Source organism: Sylvia atricapilla, chromosome 1 (genome assembly GCF_009819655.1).
Source record: "Sylvia atricapilla isolate bSylAtr1 chromosome 1, bSylAtr1.pri, whole genome shotgun sequence".
NCBI lineage: Eukaryota > Metazoa > Chordata > Aves > Passeriformes > Sylviidae > Sylvia > Sylvia atricapilla.
In genome coordinates, this window is record NC_089140.1 from 114,272,851 (window position 1) to 114,295,150 (window position 22,300).

The following is a 22,300-nucleotide window of genomic DNA, read 5'->3' on the forward strand; positions in this document are numbered from 1 at the left end:
TTCCATAGTTCAGTTTTGTGACTCTACATGCATGTCAAAAGAATAAACTTCTTAAATTCAATGTGTTCACCACAAATTATGAAGTTTTATAACTAGCAACCCCAGGATCTTTTGATTGTAACACACATGGGGAAAAAAAATCCAAATAAACTAAGTATTAGTTCAGTCTTGCACAGCAAGAACTAAGAATTGAAAACTTGGTAATTTTACCAAAATATCGATTTTAATACAGGTACTTGTCTGTATATAAACTAAGATTTCAGCCAAAAATCAAACCTTTAAATTGTTAAAAATACATTTTTCATGAAGTGCTGCACAACCATATAGTTGCCAGCCTCCAATAAAACCAGGATGCCAAAATTTAATTTTCCTGGTGTTTACAGCTGGCATATTCTTCCTTAAATATACAGTCCTCTCACATAGCATTTTTTCTGCCTGTGGTTTCTATTGTCCTTCTTCACAAAAACCACCACAGAACTATCTCTTGGCACACGTAAGAAAAGAAACAAGTGAGGAAAATTTGTCAATCAGCTTTATTCAACGATGACCATCATTTAAGCATCGGCAATAGTAACTTCAACTTCCACGCCTGGCTCGATGCTGATGGAAGTGATCTGCTTCACGATCTCAGAAGGGCTGTGCAAGTCAATGAGCCGCTTGTGGATACGCATCTGGAAGCGATCCCAGGTCTTGGAACCCTCACCACAAGGTGTCTTCCTGGTAGTGATCCGCAGGGTCTGAAAAGTCAAGCACGAGCTATTTAGGCGATGCACTGAGAGGAGTCATCTACAATCACCTACAAATACTGTATGGTATCTATGCCATTAGAAAGCTACCTATTAAGTTACATGGTCTACTGATGTTAACACTCCTTCCCTACAGATTTAATTTCATTTAAAAAATTAATTCATTATTAAAATAAATTGAACAGAAAAACCCCTTCCACATTCAGCACGTTTTGCACTTAACAGCTACCCTAGGTGTCAAAGCAACTTGTGAAATCATCTTTTTACAATGGGTCACCCTCGGTTTAGCAGCACTGCTTTTTAACTCACCTTTTGTCCTTTAAAAAAATATCATTTTAAGCATATAGCTGCAGAAAGAAAACGAACTTTTAAAACAGGAAAACAAGTGTCAAGTACCTTGGTGGGCATGCGAACAGGTCCCTTCACCTTCAGGTTTTTTTCTTTAGCACCTCTGATCAAGTCAGCACAAACTGAAAAAATACATGCAATAGGGTCAGGCTTGTGACTGTTTTACTTGCTTGATTTTTTAAGCAAGTGTTTTAAACAAGATGTTGGCTCAGAATAGCGTATGAGTGATCACTGCCATTCATTTTAAGCATTATCCTCATAGCCAACCACGTACAACTGGAAGTGTTGTGACATGATGAGCAAAATCAGTCCAACAGTAAGCAAAAGCCATTACTGCAAGTTTAAACCGTATTTAAGCTGTTAGCAGCCTGAAGACCCTGCATATAGTAACCTATTTTACACTTTTATTATATGTTTAAACAGTGGCAAAGGCAGTTCCTAAACAAGATTAAAATTTTTCCAAAGAACATTATACTAAACTCTTCATAACACAAATGACAAAATATTGATAAACCAGTGCCTTTCATTTCTTATACATTCCAAGCATGATAACTATTTCAAAATTCCCCATTAGAACCAAAGGGAAGAAGCTGCATTCTCTTAGTCATTATGACATAAGTTTTCTGCATAATGAAAACCCCAGAAACACTAACTTTCATTAAAAATTAAATCAGAATTAATTTTTAGGTGTATGAAGCACTTTGGGCTGGCTTTGCAAGCCAAGGCACATACAAAAAGGCAAACAGCAACACCTTTAATTACAACCGGTTTTAATACATTGTATTTTGCAATGCCTTACATAGCACCTTTTATTCATTACTTGACAAGCTACCCAAGTAAACAGAAGTACAACTCACCCTTCTCCAGTGATTTTACATTACGACTTGTCAAAGTAATCCTGATGCGATGAATCGCCACCTCTTGTTCCACAGGTGCCTTGCCAGTATCTTTAAAGGCCTAAAATGTTGAAGTTACAAATATCAGACACTACAGTGAACACCAACTAACACTTATCCACTGCCTCTTAGAAACAGGTTCCTAAAGTGTAAAGAACAATTCAGCTATGAGACTATTTAACACTATTGCCTAGAAGGGCATGGTAGAAATAATGGGAAGAGAGTGAAAGAGCAAAGTCCTAACTCTAAGGAAAAGCAATCTTTTAGTGTCTAACTAACTGCATCTCAGGGTGGGAAGCTGGAAGCACACCCTTCCCTGGTTTGCCTATATACAGCTGGCACAAACATTCTTTTTCCTCAAAAAAAAAAAAAAAAAAAAAAAAAAAATCAGTCTTCATGTACCTTACAACTTAACACCACCACAAATGAAGCAGCAGACTTTATCACAAACCTTCAACAATTCCCACTACGAGAAAAAAAAAAGGAGCACCTGGCCAGAAATACTAATTCGGCCACTCAGGAAACTGATTTGACAAGCTTAAGCAATTAAACACTTGCAAATAATGGGGCATTAATGTGAGTTAAGTGAGCTGATGAAATAGGAGTAAATTACTGTTAAAAAAGGTCTTAAGAGATATGAAAAAAAAATATATATATGCCTCTATAAAAATATAGATTGGGGGGTTCCCCACAGGATGGAGCCACACTCTTCTCGGTGGTGCCGACCAGTAAGACAGGAGTCAACGGGCAGAAACTGATGCACAGAAGTTCCACCTGAACATGAAGAACTTCTTTACTGTGCAGGTGACTGAGCACTGGAACAGACCGCCCAGAGAGGCTGTGTGTGGTGTATCCCTCCCTGGACATATTCACGAGCCGTCTGGACTCAATCCCGTGCCATGTGCTCAAGGATGATCCACTGTGGACCCTTCCAGCTTGACCTATTCCGTGATTCGTGAAACACGGGATGTCACACTGACGATGAGGTGCTACCTGCCGCATTACCTGACCGTGTCCCCCAACAAGGGCCGCCTTTAAGGGCAGCGACACGAGGCCGGATCAGCCCCGCTTTCCGGGCTGCGGCCGCCTCCCCTCGGCCCGCGCTTCCCCGCGGTGCCGCTCCCGAAGGGAACCGCTCTGCCAGGCCCACAGGCCGCCCTCCCTGCCCGCCGGCTGGCGGTGAGCTCCGGGAGCCGTCCCAGCAGCCAAGAACCATCCGCGCACGGCCGGGAAGCGCCGCGCTTGCCCGGGATCGAGGGCCCGGGCGGGCACGGCGGCCACGCGGTGGGGCCGGCACGGCGGCCCCGCTCCCTCCCCTGTCCCTGGCGCTCCCCCGCCTCACCATGGCGGCAGCGGAGCCTTCCTGACCGACTTATTCCCGGGCTCGGGCGGCGCGGGGCCCAGCGAACAGCGGTGAGCCAGGAGCAGGCGGCGCGGGAGAGGCGGGCGCGGCGGCGGCGGGCGCTTATATAGCGGAGCGGCGCCGCCTCCATCCGGGCGCTGCGGGACCTTTCACCCGGCCGCCGGGCGCGGAAGCGCCGGGGCGGAGAGGCCGGGCTGGCGCTGCTTCCTGCGGCCATGGTGGCCCTGTAGTCTCTGCTGGTGGCGAGTGGAGAGAGGCCTGGGCCGGCAGCCGCAGTGCCCCTCCTCGGACTTGGCCCGTCCTGCGGGACACAGCGCCCTGCCCGCCCGGGTCCCGCGGGCACCTCGGGCTCCCGCTGGCCTTTTCCGGGAGATGCCGGCCTTTGCTGGGGGGAGCGCCGGGATTTGGCCCACAAGCGAGGCTTTATCGCTTCCAGTGATAGCGGGCCTGTTCCCGTCTGAGCCTTTGGGTCTTTTTATCTTCTTTCATTACTGAAAGCGAGAGGACGTGGTCTTAAGCTGTGCCACCGGAGGTTTATGTTGGACATTAATAGGGATTTATTCACAGAAGGGATGAATAGACATTGGAATGGGCTGCCCAGGGAGATGGCGGGCACTGTTCCGGGGGGGGTTAAGGAGAGACTGAACGGGCCATGGTCCAGTTGAATGTGGTAGTGCTCGGTCACAGGTTGGACTCGGAGGTCCCAGAGGTCTGTTCCTGCCCAGGTGATTCTGTAAAGAGGAGGTGCGAGAGCAGAAGTTTTGAGTAAAACGCACTAATTTTATTCGTGCTTAAATTTAAGAATGTAAGTGATTTTTTAAAATGGAAGTTCCATTATCTGTTCAGGTTGGACATTGGAGGGGTATTTTTTTTTTTTTTTTTTACTGATCACTGTCTTTGATTTGGCCTGGACAGTGGTAATTATTAGTCCTAAACCAAGCGTTTTGCTTAAAATGTCTGTTTCAAGTTATATCACTAGAGAACCAGAGAAATGTGTATTGAGCTGATGGCAAATAGTAGGGTCACTATGACTGTCTTTTAAAATTAATTATTAAAGTTCTAATTTGGAGTTCTGTCCAGGAATCATAGACATGTATAATGTCAGTGTAAGTACTGCACCTCTGGAAGCTTAGGTACTACTACAGTTATTCAAGAAAGCTTGTTTGGTATTTTAAAATAAGCTTACATTCAGCTGTCACACTCTGCTTTTACATATATGTGTATATATATGTATATATTTCCTACCAGTTGCTTTGGAGGTCTTCATTTGGTTCTTAAACTTTATGTGATGCAGTTAACTTTTGAATGCAAACTATTCCATTGTTTAGGCTTGTTTGCTCTTGGATTATATGTACTCTTTGAAATCTCTAATTTACTAATATCTTCTTTGAAAGTACTAGAGGCTGTATTCTGATAAAGCACCTCCGAGAAATGTGGATGCAGAAGTTCAGCATCCTGTTGCTGTTTCCTGAAATGCAGCAATGTCTTTTGCCAGTGGAGATCAGTACTTGAAAATCTGTATGGATGATAGTCACGTTTCTCTGGTCTCTTCCTCCCTGCAATGAAAACATCATTTGGTTCTGGTGGTTTGTTTTCTGAGCCATTTAACAATTACATATATACTGTTTTTGAACCCATACACAAGAAACCCATGTTTATTCTGTTACCAGCTATTCCAGCTACTTCCTGAGGAAGCTTTCCATCTATAAGTGTTTTAAATTCATCACTCTTAAATACATGACCTCACAATGATCATGCTGAAGCACTTAGTTTTCCAGTAATCCAGATGGTTCCCAATCAGGAGTCTTGCTGCACTATTTACTTAGAGCTTTTATGAATGTTCTTAGTAAACTTTATTTCCAGACAAAATACTGAGTACCTTGCTGCTAAGAACTGATTCCTGTGGGATTCAATTAGAAATATGTCTAACTGACACAGACCTGTAGCCTCAGCTTTAATTTGCTTGCTATTAACTGTATGTGCGCAACTGTGCCAGTTTCTTTGTGTCCTGCTGAAAAAGTCAGTGTGCAAATGTGTTAGATCAACACTGTTCCTATTGTCTACCAAATAAATTCTGTAATTGCATGAGGAAAAAAAGTAATTCAGAAAAGGTACGTTTTCCATACATTTAAGCTGTGTAATTTAAGTACAATTTGCTCATTTATTTCTTGTTCCTATATGAAGAAGTTGGTTTGGGTTTGTTTTTTTTCCCCTGGGATTAAGGCGAGGTTGACCGTAAGTTCCTGAATTTGTTCCTTTCTTACTTTTTTCCTTAGTATTGGCATTACCTCAGCTTTCTTTGAGATTTTTTTTCTGAGCTTCCCCAGATTTCTCAGAGCTTATGGAAAATCCACATTAACAGCACACAAGCCGCGTTTGCCAGCTCTTAAAATTCTTGGATGCAGGCTATCTGGAGCTGCTGATTTAAAAACCGCTTCACTTCTGTTCTTATGTTTAAGGTTTTCCATGGCTATTGTTGGAATTTTCTGATATATGTTGTTTTTCTCACAAAAATTTATCTAAACTTTGTTTTGTCTGAAACACCCTATAAATTAAAAAACAAAAATACTTCTCCTTGCCATTCATGAAGGTAAAAAGCCGGTCTAAATACAACTTTTTGCTTGTCTTGTATTTTGTAATTTTTAACTTCTAATTAATATTTTGTATTCTGCCTGGTTTTCCTTTTATTGCATATAGCTTTTCATGTAGGTTTTTCTCCCCAGACAATGCTAACTTTAGTTAAAATATTTGAATTCTGTGACTTAAATTAATACTCAACAGCCTGTGCTTTTTAGTTGAAGCTTCCAGGAATCTTTCTCTCATGTCAAGTAATTAAGAAGATAAATGATTAAGAAGCAAGACGTGCTTTTGACATGACTTAGTAGTCTGTAGCAGAAACAATTTGATACCTAATTTAATGATTTATCATGCAGAGTATCAGTCCATGTGCATTCATGTTACTTTCTGACTTTTGTTTTGGGGTTTACAGATTACTGGGGATATTTTTTCTCTCTTCCTTTGACTAGTTAGTCCTTCAGAAGAGTAGATCCTGGGATGAGTCTATATAGGTGATAGAAGGAGCATCTGCCTGTAGTCAATCAGGTCATTTGTAGTAACTCAGTGAAATGCAGGTTTTTGTTGTCTTCTGGTGAAGATTGAACCTTTCTGATGCACCGTTGGCTGGGTCAAAGGGCAGACATACTCCCATACTTTGCAGCTTGGGTTATGAACACTGTTCATTATTTTGACTAGATTTATTCTGCTTATTTCACACTGGTGGCCCGTGGATGGTTTTGGCAGGGCAGCTGTGGGCAGCTCCCTGGAAGATGTCTTGGTTATGCCAGCCTAATACCTCTACTGTTTGCTTTCAGTGGTTATTAACATATCGCTATTTACTTGTAAATCACTTCCTTCTCCAAGGTCATTTGGATCTGAACACTTTTAAGGGTTGTGTTTGAGCTTCTGGTCTTCAAATACCTGTGAAGCAGGATCATATGAAGCAGGCTTCCACGAAGGTCATCAATAGATGGTTGAGTCTCTAAACCAGTCAGGAGAAATCCAGTGAAAGCTATTTTTTACCGTTTTGAGAAAGGCTACAGCATCTGCTTGTTCTTAAATGTGGGTATCTGCTGATCCTCTTGTGTTAAGTTTCTCAGTTGTATCATGTTGCAGATCTCTCATCCAAGTTCTTTGCTCAGCAATTAGCTTTCTCCACAAGTGCCCAAGCTACTGGAACTTCGGAAAAAAATCTGGAACTAAAAATACCCCCCTTTAAAAGACTGATCTGTGTAAAGGGGAAGCTGTTAACTGGCATTGCTCTCTGCAGGTAGCAGGCAGACAGAATGCACAGCTGGAGTTCTCATATCGCACCTAGCCTGCCCATTTTACATTTTCTAAATTTTCATGCCAATTGTAGCATAAAGCTCAACATACAAAAATGCAACCACCCCTCATAACACTAGGGTCTCTTTACCTTAGAAATCCCTCACGTAAGCATGGAAAACATGAGCTAGGCCTGTGATTCAGAAAAAGAGCAACTGTGCCTTGATGGAGTCCTTTACTATTGATAAATATTGACACAAATACTGATTGTTGTGAGACGTTTTCAAGTGGGCAACTTGAACTTCATTGTTATCACCACAAAGTCTTCTAAATACGTGCTTTATGCCTGCAGATAATACACTTGGATTCTAATACCACTGATGTGGTTAGAGCAAAACTTCTCCCTTGTTTTTCTGACACAGATCACTGACAAGAATTACAAAGCTGCTGATGTGATACAGCATTTCTAGTTATATGAAATCTGTCCATCTGGGAAGCTTTCAGGAGGATATTTCAATTCATCCTGTCCTAGTTCAATCTTAATTTTCTTTCAAATTGATTAATTGTATGTTCTCTGCTTTCCTGCAAGAATGTTTGTTTTCTCTCCACTCCTTGCTCTGCGGATGTGATGCTTCTGTCAAATTCATAATAATGAAAAAAACACCTTTTGTAACTCACACAGCTTTGATAGCAGCCAAGGTGGTTTATAGGTTAGCAATATGGCATTACTGGTAATCAGTGAACTATATATTGTGGATCAGTATCAGCACTACGACAGAAATCACAACACTAGAGGCTTACAAACTGCTAGTAAGCACCTACTAATTTCATACCCTTCTACAACTGGTCCCCCTTACAGAGTCACACATTTCTTATATGCGCTTCCACTCTCTTGCAAGAAGTGTGTGTTACAATACACAGTCCCACTTTTGGAAGCCTGTGCTTCCAAACCATTCCACATAGCAGGAGGGGTGGATCCCTGCTCTTCCTTCATTCTGTCAGTCTCTCAGGAGGGGAATGGCAGCTACTTACCATGTCTGATGAGGAGGGTCTTAGAAATATTAGCACCTACCACAAACTTTCTTCTAATACTCACAAATTCCCATGCTGCTTTTCAAGTTGGTTTTTTTTTTTTTTTTTTTTTTGGTTTTTTTTTTTTTTTTCCCTCCTCAAAAGGCTCTTGTTAATCTAATTCCCTGGTTACCATTAATTTGGGTAGTCATTGTCTTAAGTAAGCTTCATTATTGTTAATTTCCTCTTAGTGTTACCAAGTTTTGGGCAAACATCTTCTCAGAACATGCCAGTTTGGGTATTCTGTTCGAACACACACACACACTATTTATACTCACATTCACACCCAACCAGCTGTTGTTAGCCAGGCCAGCTTACCAAGAGTGGGGAATACAATTCCTGTACAAAAAATCCCCAGCACAGCCCAGTGAAGGCAGAGCTAGTGGACGTACAAACAGAACTGTGGGTTTTTTTGCATCCGGTTTTCCTTTTGAAAATCACCTCAGAAGACTTCATATGGGGAAAAGTTAATCAAGTACAAAAAAACCCCCAAAAAACTCCCCCCTACACAGATCTTTCCAATCCAGATTTGGCCACTTGAGGCAGCACCACTTGGCACTGTTGTGATCTGTTTCACTTGGTGAAAATAGTTCAAGAACACTGCAGTAGTTCGTAGAAGACCTTCAAAACTTGCACCTACTCAAATAATATCTATGTGACTCATTGGACAGAACAAGCTGTTTTAATACCAGAATTGGAAATGACTTCCAGGACACAAGTTGTTTTGCTGCTCTTACCTCACTGGCTTCTCTATGGATGCTTTGTACTGAGAGTGCTAAGGAAGTAGTGGCGTTAAGGAACATACTGGTGCGTATAAACTCTTATAATACTGTGCTATGAAAGACTTAGGAGTTGTCTTTCCTCCTCATGTCTGCCCCTCTGCAAAGACTTTGTGGGAAGCTGCCAGCTGCAGGGTATTAGCATGGCTGGGTGTCTGTCCTGCAGGAAAAAAATGCTGTTTAGTTTTACAGCAATTCTGTTTACCAGTTAATGTAGCCCATATACATATTTTCCCATGTGTTTTAGAGCCCAGTTATGAAGTTATCTTTGGTTCTTTTCATCCAATGACGAGTTTAATATAATGTAGACAGAGTAGTAGGGAATTGTTTCCTGATGCTTGCACTGCTTCTCTGTCATGGAATAAGGATAATTTCAGGAATGGTTCTGGCCTCACACTGCCTTACGACTGGAAGAAGAATTTTTCTTGATATGGAATGCATCACTCCCTCATGTTTAGTTTTTTTGTTCCTGAAAAGTTTTTCATCATCTCTTTAGAACTGGTATCCTTTTGTGATTTCTTGATCCAGTGGGTTTTGAGATGGTAAATGTTTTGCAAGCACAAAATTTAGCAAATGCTTGCTACAGATGATGAAGAGACTAAACGCAAGGGGTGATTTCCACCTTGAAGTTACAGGACTATTAGAGATGGATATTAGTTGCAACTTGCAGCTTTATCTAGATTACATCCAGGTGTTTGCCCTCCATGGGACTTGAGGTGCCCTTCCCAACCCTGGCATCTGGAAAGAAAGATTAAAGCCAATTCAGCAATACTTCTGTTATGACCTGACCCTCTGTGAACTAGCCAAGCTAAATTACTCAAAACCCAACAGAAACAGGAATAGTAACAGAACTTAGGACCTAGAGCTAAAGGAGATGCTGTAGTGTTATAGATGTGCTTTAGAAACAGGAGTTAGTAGCCACTGAGGAAACCATCATGCTGTGATTGCTCAGAACAGCTGGTCAGATCCACATCATAACGTGAAAGTGATCCAAGAGGCATCAAATACGAAGAAGTTTTGGTTTCAAAGGGTTTACTAACTTCTCCCCAAGGTTAATCTGGCAAAGTGGCAGCTGCAGTTTACTGCATGGAAGTTATGAGGTTGCAGTGGCAGGGCAGGAATAACCACCATAGAGTTTGTAACATCATTCATAGAAGACCCAGAAGTTTTGTTTAAGAGAACATCTTACTCGGAGATTACAGCAAGTCTATTAAACTTACCTTTCACCTAAATGCATGCCAGAAGTTTCTGCTTCATGAAAATGGGGCTTGTGCATGGCCTTTCACACCACTCTACAAAATGTGGTTGTAAATGTGGAATATAGTTGCTATATTTTTCCCCTAGGAAATGATATAAAACAAAAAAAAAATCTTTTTTTCCCCTGCAGCAGTCAATTAAATAACGTAAGAGCAACTACATGTAGATTAGCGTGCACTAATGTGCAAACAATTGCACAGCCAACATTCCTCAACATTCCTGCCTCCATGCACTGTGAAATCCCCAGCAACAGGTTTTCCAGATGCCAGTCAAGGGAAGCAGTATTTTCTACAGGTTTAAAACTGAGGAAAATATAGTATTAATGTTTATTAAGGTTGTGGTCAAGCATTCAATTTTTAGGCAAATAAAATCAGGTACTGTGGTAAACACAGAAGGTGGGTTTGAGTATGGTACCCATGTCCCCTGAAAAAAATTGCAGAAATACTAATACTTGTCATTTTTTCAGCATTATGACCTTGTGTTTTTAGTTTATATATGAAACCGGTATCTTTAAAAAATATTCTTTCAATAATCATGACTGTTGGAAGTTGTTTCTGAGAGCATCCAGCAGCCACTTCATCCTACACGTACAGGTGTATGTCCTTTTTGAGAGTCACTTACCTGTTCAGAGGAATAACTGATTCTCATTCACTCTTGTGAAATGTTTCTGGCAGGAACAAATGTTTATGTTAATACCTAGGAATTGTTTCTCATTTTTCCTAGGGAAAAAAAAAAAAAGCAAAAGCAGCAACACACCTTTGATACAGAAAATGGAATTTTTTACTCTCAAAATCTTCTGTACATAAAGGAAATTCCTTTTCCAGTGAAAAATCTACCATTACTTGTGCACAATATATTGCTAAGTCATTGGTGCTACTGAAATATAGCACTAAGTAATCATAATTAGTAATAGTGCAATTGCAAAGAAAAGGAAATTAAAAAGGGCCTCTCAGGCAGTTTGGGGACTGGTAATGGCTTGCAGAGCATTAGAAGTTACACAAGTTTTTAACTCTAGTTGGGGTTTTAAGGGGCTGAGAGCAAGAGGAAGTCTGTGCTTCTTTCAACAAACCAAGAGACTACTTTGACCTGGTGGAAACATGACCACTCTGAACTGAATCAGTGGCCCTGTCTGATTTTAAGCACTATTTCAAGACCTTAGTTTAAGTCTTGCAGGATCATGACAGTCCAGCAGGCAGGTATCTCCAGCATACAACACAGAAAGCGACATGCCAGGATAAAGTTAGTTATTTTTCAGTGAGAGCTTCACTGACTGAAAAGGTGATAGCAAATAGGTTTGGATTTGGGGGTGTCTCCTCTCTCACTGTCTCTGGCTTATCTCCTTGCCTCCTCCAGCCCCTTCCCTTGTCTCCCTGGCACATGGTTCTTTTGCTATGATCAGTCAGGTAGTGCTGATTTGTATCATCAGGACACTTTCCCAAATGCTGTTTGAAATTCAATATACAGCTTTTTAAACAAACTATGCCGCCATGAAAATGTTTTTAAAATGTAACTACATTTGTTTCCTCTGAAAGTCAGCTGTTGGGAAGAATGATTTATTAAACTTTAGGAATATCTACTTTTCTCCTCTCAATCAGCAAACATTTAATAGCAATCATTTCACTTCCAAAAGCTGTACGAGGATTGACAACTTTAGGGGAGGTCTGGAGTTCTGTCACTTTCTTAACAAAGAGAAATCAACATGATGCTCATCTATTGACATGCTCGTGCAGTGACACATTCCTTCAAAAGCTTTACATGTAGCTTTCATGTTATCTGTAAACCATTTCATTGGAACTGCTGGATAAGAGAAGAACAAGGGCGTGGAAAAGGTGTCTCTCTAAACTTACTATGTTATGTAATATATACTATCAACTACTATTAAAAAAATCCAGCCTCCCCAGCCTATCAGTTCCCTTATTCACATTCAGCTTTTTCACAGTCTGTTCAGGTGCAGCTTTCTATGCTTGTCTCTGGGACCAGCTTCATTTGTGCCATATTTGAATCAAAACCCTTTCACCATTTTTAAGTGGTCGAGAAAAATCCATGGCTCGAAAATAAAACTGGTTTTCATTCTGCCCTTGTGAAGGGAGTGACTTAAAAAGAACTGGACATTTACATTTCCAATTTGCAGCCTACTTTGCTCTTTGTAGCCTGGCACATGTGCAGTAGAATATTTATTAAGTTATGAATTGCCCTATTATCCCAGGTGCCCTGCAAAGGCAAATGCAATCACCTCCCTGCTCTGCTGAACACTTGGGCCATTGAACTTCAGGCTGGGTCAACAGCAAAACTCAGCCTCGTGCTCAGAGAAGTCCAGGGGTGGTGCATGGTGGTGCCTCCACTGTCAAAGTGTCCCATGGCATCCTTAGCTACTGGCAGACTGGGAGAGATGCCAGTAGACTTTTTTGTTCCATTTCCCTTCTTTAACTGGTTTTAAGGCTTTTCTTTGACAGGCAGACAAATATTTGGCAGCTGGGTTAACTGAAGCGTAGAAGGAGCCTCTTTGAGTGCTACATGAAGGTATTTGTAGCAGATAAATAGCTAGAACAAAGTAAAAGTAGAATATTCCATGTAGAGTTAATTTTAAAAATAACCATTCATTTTCTATCCCTATTTTCATCTTTGTTGTAGCAGATGAAATTATGTACACAGATGCTAACACTGCATCTGATTGATATATGAGTAAAAATGGTAAGCATCCACTTAAAGTCCCATTGAATTTACAAATATTTGTGGTATATTGTGTAAAACAGTTTTTGTTTGTTTTCTTTCCTGTGGTATATCTTCCAACAGAATACAGAAGCAACCCATACTTCTTCAGACTTATGTTTTCATGCCTCTCATCCTACCTTCTGAATTGAGGATGTGCCCCCTCCCAAGTTATGAGGTATTTTTATTGTTTGAAAGCAGTGATGTTACCACTTTCCTTGTGGGTTGAGATAAAGCATAACACCAAAAAAAAAAAAAAAAAAAAAAAAAAAAAGGAGCAAACAACAGAACAAGCCAAATAAAATAAAGAGCATAGCATCAAGCATTGTATCTTATGCTAGCTTCTTTCAAAGCCAATTATGAAATGTCTCTTGATATTTATACTTGGGATCCAAAGACACTAAACCTTCAGTAATAGCTATAGTAGTTGAAGATTAATAAGCTTCCATGCTTTTCCCTCCCTATTTCTCATTTTTCCTAGAAGCTGTTTATTACAATTGCATTGTTCCCATGCTTCTAGGCATCTTTTCTTGTCTGTCTTGTAATTACTAGACTGCTAAAATAATTGTTGCACTTCACAGAACTCAGGCTAGCATGTAGAAGTTGCTTTTCATTGTAAAGTATGAAAAAAAATTAATTTTGACCTAAAACCATTCCAGCACTAATTAGTATTGGATCTTATCTGGGGATTCAGTTTGAATTAGGTAAAACTACATAAAATCTCTTCAGTGCATTCTGTCAAGCTTTACACATGTACCCATTTGAGGAAGAAGAGGAGATGTGTCAGGGGAGATTGTGATGGTAAATGCCATTTGGTATAAAATAAAAGAGAAAAACGCCAGAATTAGAACTTTTAACTCATGGTTTCCCTTAGTGGACAATACTGTCTGTATACCCAGGAAAGCACAAAATACAACACTCTAATATGGATAATATGTCCAGGGCTACTGCTGTTGGTTACTACCCATGAAAATGCAAGTCCTTTACAGCATCTTCTTTATATGTACTTTCCAAAATTAGTAAATGCAACCAGATTTGGTAGTTAGGTAGTGGGAGATTAATGAGAAAGAGCTGAAGTTTCCATGCAGGCTGTGGTTACTCCAGACTGCTATGAGGCAGGAGCTTACCCACCCAGTTTCGAATAGTTAGCTCTCAGTGCTGCAGAGCTGGAAGTTTGAAAGGCAGCTTGTGCTGCTTAGGGACAGAGAACATAAAATAAAACAAAAAGCAGCTCATTTTGAGAAGCTGGCTACTGTGACATGGCATCCCAGGGTCCCCGAAACAGCACTTAGGTTGCTGCTGTTAAAAACAAACCCCAAAACAAACAAAACACCAGAATAGTTGAGTTTCCAAGGAAAATAATTGTATCAAGCTGTGAAACTTGGTTAATAGTAAGACACAAGAGATCTGACCTTTACATTTACCAGCTGGGAGAAATGAGGCTTTGTTCCTTACCCAGAACACAGTCAAGATGTGTGGTGATTCTTATTTGAGGAGGAATACTCTTATTTGATGTTAGCATCAGATAACCCAAGCCTTAAATAGAGCTTACCTGTCCATCAAAGACATTCCAATGCCACCATTCCCAGACTTACACTGATGCTGCATCCTCTGAATCTGTGCAATACTTCAATAAATCTTCTGTTTAGGCTGATCAAGCTACTGGCAATCAGTTCCAGAAACAAAGAGGATAAATAAACTAGGTAACAGCAGCCCTTAAGGTTTCTAACTTATAATCGTGTCTTGCTAACCGCCTGCAACTGTGTTGCATACATACATACGGGGAAGGAGAGAAAAAGGACAAAACCAGTTTATAGAAAGGGAAAAATCTGGATGAACAGAATCCCTTCCCTTAGTGACATAGTTGTGTGCAATTGCTCTGCTAGGATCATGTGTCTTCTACTAACACTTTATTTGTAGGAATGCAAGTGTGACAAAGTTAAGAGTGAAGTGCAGCTACACTCATTAGCTCATTCCGGCAGGAAAGAATCTTAAAAACCCGAAGTTGAGTCCAGGTGAAGAAAACAAAAAGGATAAAAGTCTGGTGGATTACCTATAGAAATAAAGAGGAAAAAACCTTCAAGGAACTAACACAAACTTCATAATTTTTTATTTTCAGAATATCAAGAAGAAATCTGCTAAGATTCTCTGGCACATCTGTTGATGTCAGGTTTTTAAAAGAAAACCAAACCAACCACCAACCAACAACAAAAAGCCACACACACACACAAACCCAAAAAAGCCCCCCCAAAACCAAAACAAACCAAAAACCCACAGACAAAAATCGCATCCCAAAAACAAGATCAAGACCCCAGCTAAACATTTTAACCTGTTTCCCCCCCAAGACAACAAAGCCATTGAAAAGAAGCAGAGTGATCCTTGCATGTATGTTGTGTGTCCCTGAAGGAAACACAAAATAGGCTCAAGCTAGAAGGATTTTTGTAGGAGAATTCAGGAGATACCTGAAATTCAAACATCCAAAAATGTTATTATAATAGCAGAACTTCTGTAGTTAGAAGTTACCTCTGGAGACTCTAGTCCAACCCCCTCCTTCTGGAAGGTCAACTAGAACAGCTTGTTCAGTACCATGTCAAGTTGGATTCTGAGTATCTCCATGGATGAAGACTCCTTAATCTTTCTGAACAACCTGCTCCAGTGTTTGACCATCTTCACAGTAAAAATGTTTTCTCTTGCATTTAAATGGGATTTCCTGTCCTTTTGTTTGTTTCCATTACATCTAGTCCTGTCACTGAGCAGCACTAAGAAGAGACTGGCTCCATTTTTACTGTCTCTCATCAATATTTCTACAAACTGGTAAGATCCTCCAGAGCTTTCTTTTTGCAGACTGAACGGTCCCATCTCTCAGTTCCTCCTCACATACAGAGGTTCTACTCCTGTGATCAACTTAATGGCCCTTTGCTCCACTCCTTGTCCAGTACATCCGTGACCTTCTTGTTCCGGCAGAGTGCTGAGGCCACCACATTGCCCCAGATGTGTCTCACCAGGGCTGAGTGAGCACCGGGGAATAATCTCCTCTACCAGCGCTCTGGAAGAGCTGGCAGCCGGCTTTGGAGTGCACCCCAGATGTTGTTGGCCGCCTTTGCCACAAGGGTGCATTGCTTGCTCATGTTCAACTTGGCGTCTGCTGGCAGCTCCAGGCCCTTCCTGCAGAACTCCTTTCCCACCGGTTGGCCCCGGGCGCGTCCTGGTGTGCTGGGTTAACAGCAGTAACACTGCAGTTCCCTGCACTGGCTGCCATCAGCAGATCTCTCCAGCTTGGTAATGTCTCTCTGGACACCAGCACAACCATCCAAGATACTGACGGCTCTATCCAGTTTCCGTATCACCTGCAAACTTACATAGGGCGCTCCATGCCATCATCCAAGTCTTTAATGGAAATGTTAGCCAGCACGGGCCCAGTGCTGATCTCTGGGATACACCACTAAGGGCTGGTCTCCTACTGAACTTCATGTCACTGATCACAGTCCTTTGAGCCCAGTAGCTCAGGTCATTTTCTGTTTCCACTATTTAGTCAGTACTTCATCAGTTTCTCTATGAGGATGCAATGGCAAACAGTGCTAAAAACCTCCCTAAGATCAAGATGAGCAACCACCACTGCCCTCCAGCAGCCAGTAATCTCATAGCAAAAGACTACTAAGTTGGTCAAGCATGATTTCCTCTTCATAAAGCCCTGATGATCACTCCCAATCACGTTTTTGTCCTTCATTTGTTTACCAATGATTTCCAGAGTTATTTGTTCCACCAATTTTCAAGGGATTTAGATAAGGTTCACTGGCTTTATGTTTTCCAGATTCTCCTTCTAGGTCATCTTGCAAAAGGGAGTTATATTTGTTTTCTTTCAGACCTCAGAATTCTCTCCTGGGCACCATGACCTTCCAAAGATAGGGAAGAGTTGCCTGTCAAGGACATTGGCAAGCTCCCTCAGCATTTGTGAATGGATCCCAGCAGGGCCTATGAACTTCCCATACATCTTGTTTCAGTGTTCCCTAATCTCATCCTTCTTTACCAACAGGAAATCTTCCTTGCTTCAGACACCACACTGGTGTCTCAACACTTGCATATTTATTATTTATGTTTGAGTTTAATCAGGAGCTCCTTGTTTATTCTTGGAGGCATCCTGTCACCTTTACCTGATTTCCCACTGGGGGGGATGGACCAATCTTGAGCTTGGAGAAGGCAATCCCTGAAATTCAACCAGGTGCTGTTGGCCCTTCTTCTGTCCAGGATCATATCCTGGGGAAGACTTTAAAAAATATAAATTTCTTAATTCCGTGAGTGACATCTGTATAAGCTACATTAGCAGATTATATATTAAAGGAAATAACAGATACTTAGACGTGATTTGTTTAGAAGGAGCCAATATTGCTTTCATTGGAAGAATTGCACTTCACAGTTGTGTTGGATTGTATTGAAATTTTTTAGGAGCACTAACAGGATGTAGATAAGGCACTGATTGATATGTTCCCTTAGGGTTTCTGAAGGTATTTGAAAAATTCTTAATTGCAAACTTTTGAAAGGTACTAAGCAGTCATGTTTAGGAGAGAAAACCCCCAGGTTTTCTCTCCTAAAGATAAAGATAAGCACGGGGGTAAAAGTGTCAATTCTCTCAGCAGGAAAAAGTGCCAACTGGTGTTGCAGGGGATCCTCTGCTGCCCAGCACATCCACAAATGAAGTGCAAGAGGGGGAGCTGGAATATAAACAAATTTACTGATGGCCGAGTTATTTAATTGCAAGAGCCAACTACAAACTGGCAGAAAGAAATTCAAGGTATATTGGTGTAAATATATTTGTGAGACAAACAGGCAAACTATCATCATATAAAACCAAGGATTCTGAGCTGTTAGGCTTGAGATATTTCTTGATTAGTATTAACTCAGAGCTCATTAGCAATCAAAAACCAAACCAAACCTTTGAAGTTAATAAAAAAAGAGACCATCATTATGACAGCAGAGTATGGTGTGCCTACATCTCAAGTGCTGTGCAGAGTTCTCTCTCACACTATCAAAAGAGAACCCCATAAACTGACAGAAACATCTGCAGAGCTGATTATACTTCAAGAGTAGATCTTGGCCATTTTAGTATCCTTCTGTCAAGTACAACAGAGAATTTGAAGGGTGCTTGATTTTTCACAGAGGCTCAAGTAGCACTTGTTGATGCTAAAGTATCATTAGGCAAAAAATCACAGGTTTCTAGCAGTATAAGCATCAAGCTTCCTAAACTGGCAAAATAAATATAACACAAGCATTTCGGAACTACTAAAATAAATTAATTCCATTTTTTATTCTCTTGAAAGCTGCAGAAACATTTTTATTTAAGGCTTCATGTTAAGGTGAGGCATGTAAATAGCTTTATCTAAAATTTTATCTTGCATGCCCTCAGCTAATCATTTCAAAAGGTAACTGACTTATTACGATAACATCTATAAAACAACTTCTTTATTAAATAAAGTTATACAACACTCACACACAAAAAAGTTCTGGTTCTATAGCATAAGTATTTTGACAGAGAAACACAGGAAATTTTTTTCCAGAATTTACTTCAGGGGTTTTGATTCCAGACAGCATTTTCTATTTCCACTTAAGGGGGACAGAAGACCAAGAAATAGTTAAGCTTAGATATGCTTTATAAACCATTAATTTCAATTACCAATCCAAATACCATAAAGACCTACAGAATCATCTCAAATTCGCATAGTTGCTCATTTCCAGGATTTCACGGGGCTAAGAACAGATGTGTGTCAGAAATCAGGAAACTGGCTCAATTCCTTTGGGATTATTTTTTTCCAGAATGGAAGCAAGGGGGAGGAAGGGTAAAGAAGAAAAACAATTTGAATGAAACATCACTCTCTCTCCTGTCTTAAAAAGAAGCAGAGGCTTTGAGTAGAATGAGAGTATCAGCTACAGCAGGCAGCTCCAGATAAGGGTTCAGATGTACAATTATCAGTTCTGATAAGTCAGGGATCAGAGCTTTTTGTCTTCAGCGTTGCCTACAGCACTTCCTTTCCCAGACACACTACAACCAGATTAGGAAAGATAGGAGATAAGACAGAAGCAGTGCAGAGGATAGTTCAACAGTATATGCTTTGGGCACCAGAAGAGGAACATTATTACTGCAGTAAGCAAACTTCCTTTTCAGTTTCTCCCTTCCTTCCAGTATCTTGTCCAATACTGAGCCATGTGTTATGAAACACAAATAATCCTCCCTTTACCATTCTTTTTTTTTCCCTTTTTAAAAAACTCTACTCTGCACAAATTGTAAATTTTGAAGTATTATAAGAACAATCTTCCATCTAGAAAGTTGCTACTAATACACCTGATAGCAGGGAAGTCTTATAAAAAGGACAGGTTGTTAATACATTTTCTTAGTCTTAGTAGCCTTAGACTGACAGAAAGGTTCTTTATTTCAAGAACTATGTGAATAGTTCACATTTTCCATATCAGAAGCAGCATACATACTGAAATTAAGTACATCTAAGAACAAGTTAAATAGACAATCTTTATTTATTTTTCTACATTCATTGATTTGTGATCCATACTCATTCCTTGATAAATGAAGAGGAAAAGCTCAAATGCATACCCTAGCTGGTGACAAGAACTACTCATATTTAACATCTTAAAAATACCAAAAGGTATTATGTATAAATAACCTTCCAAAGCAGACCCTTATTTGTACTTCATTTACTTACAACCAACAATTTTTCTGCACATCACATTTTCTAGTGAGCAAGGCAGCACACATCAACCAGAACAAGTCATGTATGCCAACATCTTCATCTTTGCCTCTATCCCCTTCCAGAGTAAAACCTCACAGTATCATTAAATCTCTTTTTTTTTTTTTCTTATATCAAAACAATTCAGGTTCCTTGCTCAAGTATAACAAAAACCAGTAACAAAGCCTTTAGATCACACAGGGGCTAAATTAATTTTGTTCAGAGGAAGGGTGAAGGAAAAGTCGACAAAAGGGAATCAAAGAGTCCCGAGTTTTCCTAGAGGCTCTTCTTGAGGGCCCTGAGGCTGGGAAGCAGCTGGTCCGCACTCAGACGCTCCTCCACATTGGCCTTCCAGCAGCAGCTGATGATGCTGTGCAGCGTCTGGCCCGCCGCGGACTGGCGGAACACCTCGGCAGCCAGCGAGGGGCGCAGGTTGTAGGCGACCACGGCGTAGAGCACGTACTGCCGCTCACCCAGGTACGGCTGCTCCCGCATCAGCATCTGCCACAGGGTGATGGCAAACGAGTAGATGTCCGCTTTGGCGGTGACCCGCTCCCCCTTGAGGAGCTCGGGGGCACGGTGTGTGTACGTGCCCCCTTGGTGGCAAACGTGGCCGCTCTGGGACAAGCCCTTCTCCAGTTTCTGGGAGCACCCAAAGTCTCCGATCTTGCACACTCCCTGCTCAGTGATGAAAACATTCGCAGGCTTCAGGTCCAAGTGCACGATGTCGCGTGAGTGCAGAAAGGCTAAGCCTGTCATGATGTCACAAGAATAGCACATAGTGTCTTCCATGCTCAGGGTCTTCCTTCCACATCCTCCTTCATCATCCTCCCGCTGTGTCCATGCATCCCCAGTGCCATAAATTACATGGTGCAGAGTGATGTTACCCACATACTCCATGATGATGGTCCCCAGGCTGTTCTCGCTGGCCGGGGCACAGGTGCTGGCAGCCACCACACGTACCACATTATTGTGCTGGAGCTGGACCACGTTCAGCTCAGCCCAGAAGCTCTGCCGCGATGCCAGCCGGTTCTTGCTGCTCTTCTTCACCTGCTTCACAGCCACTGTTGCACCATGGTAGGTGGCTTTGTAGACAGAGCCAAAGCCCCCAGATCCCAAGGGCTGCAGGAGGCAGAGCTGCTCCCAGTCAATGGAGTACCAGGACAGGCGTGGAGGCAAGCGACGAGTCCTGGCTGAGGAAGCTCCCCCCAAAAAGCTTTTGCTGTGTTTGCCAGGGATAACTAAAGGGCTGCTGCAGGGGCGCAAATGCGCAGAGGGGGAATACTCGAAAGAAAGAAAGCAATTAAGAGGAATAGGTGATGGCATAATATGAAGGAGAAAACAATAGGCAGCTACTAAGACAGAAAACAAGAAAGCTTCCCTGACAGAAAGGACTCTAAACTGCTTTCCAAAGCCTTTTATCCTCCCTTCCCCATTTTCCCTCCCTCCTCCAAATGAACTGCATCTGTCACAACTGTCAGAACCAAATCAGGTTCACCTGGAAACATTCTTCTTCAGCCCTGAAGCAAATATCTAGAAAGGCAAACAGATTTAAACCTAAAAAATTATTAACTCGTAAGTATTTCACGTAATTTCTAATCTCAAAAGAAAAATAAATATGTTCTGCCCATTAAATGCCTCTAGCAAAATGCCCCAGGAATAAAGAAAGCAGTGATTGGTGAATGCATTTCACCCTGGCTCCAGGCAGGAATGATCAGCATCAGGTGCATTAAACAGCTCAAAATCTTTGTCAGTGGAAGCAGCTGAAGTGGTCAGTGCTAACATTTGATGATGCTGTGGCAGACATAAATATAAAAGTGTGTTTGTACCACTTAAACTGGCTTAGCTTTAGCCATGAAAGACTGTAACCTTCACAGCAGCATAAAGAGGAATTGTTGTTCTGTATCATCCTTTGGATACAGTAACTAGAATTACACATAAGTATTTGGTCATCTTCCCATCACACCCCATGCAGTAGTACAGGGATGCATTTTATTTCTGGATTGTGCATTTTATTTCTGGATCCTTCTTAGAAAAAATATTGCAGAATTTACAGACCTGTTCTGGCAGAAATCAAAGAAATGTACTTTTGTGTTAGTGACCTATGTGGTTTTTAAAGGGCTTTTTTTAATTTTGACCCTCTTATGTATTTGCAGTGCTCATACTAACTGCCATAGTGTTTGGTACCTGCTCTACTCCCCAGACAGCAGAGCACCCTTATGGGACCTACCCAGTTAAGGGTTTTTAAATATTCCAGTATCTTTCTGTACATGTTGACAAATATCTTGGAGACCTTAGAAGCCATTTCCTACCTCCTCACTTTTCAGAACCTTCCTCTGGATGTCAGAATTTTCAGTACAGCTTCTGCCATGGGACTTCAGACTGACAGTGCCTCTTTCTCCAGGGTTTATCTCTGGGCAGCACCAACTCTGCAGGCAGTTACTGCAGGGGTTTCTTGGTGGTTTAACTTTTTTTTTTTTTTTTTTTTTTTTTTTTTCCTGGATGAGTAAAATGCAGCACAGGCCACTGAGGGGGGTTTCAAGGGTACCCAGACCATATGCAAGCAGAACTGGAGTGC

General features: G+C 41.3%; 2 protein-coding genes and 1 non-coding gene across 3 annotated transcripts; all 3 read right to left on the reverse strand.

Annotated features, from left to right (window-relative positions):
- Positions 1 to 514: 514 nt before the first annotated feature.
- On the reverse strand, positions 515 to 3,482 carry RPS20 (ribosomal protein S20). Its single transcript, XM_066331246.1, has 4 exons — positions 3,333 to 3,482; positions 1,952 to 2,051; positions 1,143 to 1,216; positions 515 to 737 (listed from the first exon to the last, which is right to left on the reverse strand). The coding sequence occupies exons 1-4, from the start codon at positions 3,333 to 3,335 to the stop codon at positions 555 to 557; spliced, it is 360 nt and encodes a 119-aa protein (XP_066187343.1). The 5' UTR covers positions 3,336 to 3,482; the 3' UTR covers positions 515 to 554.
- LOC136373010 (small nucleolar RNA U54) lies at positions 1,296 to 1,359 on the reverse strand. The gene has a single exon (XR_010745569.1). It is a non-coding gene; the product is annotated as a small nucleolar RNA U54 (small nucleolar RNA).
- Positions 3,483 to 19,185: 15,703 nt separating the features above from the next.
- On the reverse strand, positions 19,186 to 21,155 carry MOS (MOS proto-oncogene, serine/threonine kinase). The gene has a single exon (XM_066331260.1). It carries the CDS (start codon positions 21,046 to 21,048, stop codon positions 19,999 to 20,001), a length of 1,050 nt encoding a protein of 349 aa, XP_066187357.1. The 5' UTR covers positions 21,049 to 21,155; the 3' UTR covers positions 19,186 to 19,998.
- Between the last annotated feature and the right edge of the window lie 1,145 nt (positions 21,156 to 22,300).

What these genes read in the sequence shown, in the direction of transcription:
- RPS20 (XM_066331246.1), bottom strand. An exon ending in TGTAAAATCACTGGAGAAGG is followed by an intron (nt 1,217 to 1,951) that starts GTGAGTTGTACT and finishes GTATTTTTTCAG; the next exon opens with TTTGTGCTGACTTGATCAGA. An exon ending in CTGTTCGCATGCCCACCAAG is followed by an intron (nt 738 to 1,142) that starts GTACTTGACACT and finishes TTGACTTTTCAG; the next exon opens with ACCCTGCGGATCACTACCAG.
- MOS (XM_066331260.1), bottom strand. Translation starts at nt 21,048, where the DNA reads ATGCCATCACCTATTCCTCTTAATTGCTTTCTTTCTTTCGAGTATTCC.